This window comes from Sinocyclocheilus anshuiensis, unplaced genomic scaffold (assembly GCF_001515605.1).
Source record: "Sinocyclocheilus anshuiensis isolate Anshui unplaced genomic scaffold, SAMN03320099.WGS_v1.1 scaffold132, whole genome shotgun sequence".
Lineage (NCBI taxonomy): Eukaryota > Metazoa > Chordata > Actinopteri > Cypriniformes > Cyprinidae > Sinocyclocheilus > Sinocyclocheilus anshuiensis.
In genome coordinates, this window is record NW_015555730.1 from 932,476 (window position 1) to 936,621 (window position 4,146).

Consider the following 4,146-nt stretch of genomic DNA (forward strand, 5'->3'; position numbering starts at 1 on the left):
ATGGGTGCCTCGATGTGCTGTTGGATTTTATGCATTTCTTCTGTACCAAGTAAGCCAGTTATCAATATCATGACCTTTATTAATATTTCATCATGCAGAATATTTGCTGTATGCCTTTTTTATTCTCTCATTTGCAGCTACTCACTCGTTCATCTTGACTCAGTCACCGGGACTCACACACGTCTCAGTCAAGATGAACGAAGAATTAAGATGTATATTTGAGCAGACCGTTAGCTACTGCTTTAATGCTGCTGCATGGGAAAAGTTGAATCTACGGACTGGAAAACTCACGACTGTGAATACTAACCATGAGAATAAGGTTCGACAACATGATGATAAAACATGCGTTTTGACTCTTAATAACTTAATCCTGAAAGATTCAGGCATGTACTATTGTATTAGCCATTATAACCAAATGGCTGTGATCGGCAATGGGAGCAGGGTGATCGTATCAGGTAGGCCTAAATCTGGAGTGAAGTCTCATCACAATTTTTTTAGGATCAAAGTTACTAAAACAAGCAACATTTGACTTGCTGTTCTCTGCTTTAGATCGTTCTGTAACAAAACTATCCATCTTATACACACCACAAGAACCTGACTCACCATCGGTTTCACTGCAGTGTCTCGTGACTGGACTTGTCCCGTCTCAGGTGCGTGTGTTCTGGAAGATTGGACAGAATGAGCGTGCTGGATGGACCGAGACCGGCTGGACAGACGACACTTATTCAGCCACAGAATTCACACAGGCTCATCTCTCTGTTCCTGCAGAGGAGTGGAATAAAGCCGGTGAAATTCAGTGCTTTGCTAATTATGATGGCAAGAGCATCTCCAAAACTCTGACGCGAAGCGGTGCGTAAATGATGAAAATTGCAGAGAAGCATCAGGAAAAATGTTACACATTATTGCCCTCTTTTATTCTCTTTATTTTCAGAATTCTAAAAAAAAAAAGACCAGCAGTCGCTCTAATTGTCAAAGTAACTATAACGTTTTAATTTAAAAGGCCAATTACAGAATTTTTCCCTTTAGTTTTTTATTTTTATTTTTCAGGCAGTGGTTTTGTGTGTTTATTACAAACACCTGTCAAAACTCTGATTAAATAGCTCAAATTTATTTGAATATTTAGAATAATTTTAGTCATTCTGTTGTACAAATTATAACTAAATTTGGTCACACTTTATTTTAAAGTTCAATTCTCTCTATTAACAAACCATTAACTTTGACTTTTGCCTCAATAAACTCTTAATTTGCTGCTTATTAATAATTAGTAAGGTAGTTGTTAAGTTTAGGTATTGGGTAGGATTAGAGATGTAGAATGTGGTCAAGCAGAACATGTGCTTTAGAAGCCAATATGTTAATAATAGGCATGCTAAAAAGCACCTAGTTAACAGAATTGGTCCCTATACTAAAGTGTTAACCCTAAATTTAAATGTAATATCTGTTGTATAAAAAAGTGAAAAAAAAAATCACTTCTTGTACATTCAGGCAAGCTATATTAGGTCAATATAAAGAATACCAATAGACTAAATCCTTGTGTTAACTATAGAACCCTGTTCATTCTAAAACATTAGTGTATTAATTATTCATTATACTCTGATCATGGTTAATCTTTCAGAGTTGAATCAAAGAACTCTGTGGATTCTGTACTGTGGCTGGGGGACGGTATTGCTGACTATGGCCGTGGTCTTCTCTGTTTGTTTATGCCAAGGTAAAGATTTAAATCAATCTGGGAACCTGGTTAATTGCTATAGAGACCGCTAAGGAATTTTAACAAACTAATAACTAACTAAGTAACAAAAATACTACATACATGAAACCCAGACTTATTCTCATTATGAACATTCTGGTTTAAATAGCCTGTTGGTGATATGATGTAAATTGTGTAATTCTCAGGATGAATGGATGGATGGATGGATGAACGAACGAACGAACGAATGAATGAATGAACGAACGAATTAATGAATAGTGAAAGGAAACAAAAAAAAACTGAAATACATGGTTCATTTACAAAGTACTTACACAAAACTGGTAAAAATGGTAAGATTCAATTTAACTTTCTCCATTACAAAATTTAGAGATGCATATGACAAAAACATTTACAGGATCAGTATATCAAGCAATAGTATGTCTAAAACATTTGATTCATGCAGGAAAATATTTTCTAAATTCTACTGTAAACTGATTGATGCTGTTGCTATTCTGTGTGTATGGTAGATATATAGTCATCTAGTGCACTAAATCTGCCTGTAGCTACATCCTAACACATAACCGCACTGAATCTTTTATTAAATAAAGTCATATTGTGTTTTCCGTTAACAGGCAGACGGAGTAGAGAGACTGCAGAAACTTCATCTGTAATGGTATAGTCTAATAATTATATGTAAATATATTTATTGTTTGTTAAATGTTCCTTCTAAATAGTTATTGGTGAATTTGTAAAAAACGTAACATTTTTGAAAATGTGTTTAGATAAACCTATACAAGAGAAGTCAAAAATGATTTGGCAAGGACTGTCAAGTGTAGTTTTGTGAATGCTATATTAAATGTATTTATTTATTTTGTCTAGTTTTACCCTGCGGATCCCATCAGTTTAAGTCCAGCAAAAAAATAAAGGTAAAATTAAAACTTGTGAATTCTTTTTAATCATATTTGTTATGAGAAACAGTATAGTCAATCCTTAAGACCACTCTGATGTTTTCTTCAGATAATCTTTCCTTCTTTTTTTTTTTTTCAGGGCGCCACTGGAGATCAGTGTTATTGAAAGGAATGTTATACTATGCCAAACAATTACTAAAAATTAAAATGAATTACATTAAAATTTGCACCCTCCACTATTTATGTTGATGATGGTATACCAAATCATGTTATACTTTACTCTCTGATCTGACTTTCTTTTGTGCTCTGTGGGTGAACAAGCATCTTTCATACTTAATATAGAGTTGTTCTTGAGTCCAAATTATATGAATAATCCATATTATTGTATGATTATGTCTTCTCTTTTTCCCAAATAAAGTTGTTGTTTTTTCTGCTTTTACTCATTTGGAATGGAAATGACTTCAAATCCTTTGTTAGGAAGCAAAAGGGATTGAACTTTTATTCTGGTGCAGTTTTGAGGCATTGCGTTTGAATATGCACATGCACAAATGAGATCTGGGATTGGGAGCTATCGATTTGAGCAGGGTTTTCAGTGAGTAACAACTTATTTCACTCTGTTTAGCAGTTTATGCTATAACACTTTAGATCAGGGAACACTATTAACTAGTTGCTTAGCATGCATATTACTAGCATGGTGGCTGCCTGTTAGTATTTATAAAGCACATATTAATGCTTTGCATGACCATATTCTAGATCACTTAACCCTACCTAAACATAACTACAACAACTAGGCCTATAACTTACTTATTATCAATAAGATAGGCAAAGGCAAATTAGGAGTTTATTGAGGGAAAACGCTTAATAGTGAATATGTGTTCCCTAATCTAAAGTGTTACCATATATAGCCTATAGAAAACAAGGTTTTGTTTTTCTCTTGTGTATTCATGTTTTGAGTAGGTATTTCTGTTCATTTCCACATAAGTGGAAAGAAACGTGTCGGCAAAAGTTGAGGAAGGATCCTTTGAGCTGATGACCGCAGACTTTTAAAACTCCTTCATTCCACCAGCTTCTAGTGATTTATTCGTTTTTATAAAACGGATAGTTCCGGTCCTTGATTCTGATTGGCTGAGCCAAGTTCGAAACTGTTGTAAATTACTCTACAAACATACACCTTTGTTTACTTTTGTCCAACCACTTTGTTGGAACCACAACTGTTTCTGAGGAACTACATTGTTTGGTGGAAGAATACTGTTTTTATTAATATCATTACACTTTATTTGCTCTGTTTTATTTTGTGACGTGGTTTACAGTGAATTTATTACAGCTAAGGGGGTTGCTTCGCGTCGTGCCTAACAAAGCCTCTTAGCTGTTATAAATTCACTGTAAAATTTGGCGGCAGCACCTGAGGCAGTCAAAAACAGTATAGACATATGCCACTGATGCATAAATGATATATAAATGATGACATGTGAGGGAGCGCCCAAATAGTATTAGTAGTGTTGCTTACCACACGAGGGCGCTTCACGAGTTCTGAGCTCTTGGTTTCAGCCACAG

At 34.7% G+C, this 4,146-nt stretch overlaps 1 protein-coding gene across 1 annotated transcript; it reads left to right on the top strand.

Annotated features, from left to right (window-relative positions):
- On the top strand, window positions 1-1,895 carry LOC107672814 (uncharacterized). The gene is made up of 5 exons (XM_016466182.1): window positions 1-49; window positions 138-455; window positions 550-849; window positions 1,613-1,705; window positions 1,891-1,895. Exons 1-5 carry the CDS (start codon window positions 1-3, stop codon window positions 1,893-1,895), a joined length of 765 nt encoding a protein of 254 aa, XP_016321668.1.
- The last annotated feature ends 2,251 nt before the right edge of the window (window positions 1,896-4,146 follow it).

Excerpts from the sequence above, each read along its gene's own strand:
- LOC107672814 (XM_016466182.1), top strand. The coding sequence starts at position 1 with ATGGGTGCCTCGATGTGCTGTTGGATTTTATGCATTTCTTCTGTACCA. Across the intron at positions 456-549 it reads GAGCAGGGTGATCGTATCAG|ATCGTTCTGTAACAAAACTA; the intron begins GTAGGCCTAAAT and ends TCTCTGCTTTAG. Across the intron at positions 850-1,612 it reads CAAAACTCTGACGCGAAGCG|AGTTGAATCAAAGAACTCTG; the intron begins GTGCGTAAATGA and ends TTAATCTTTCAG.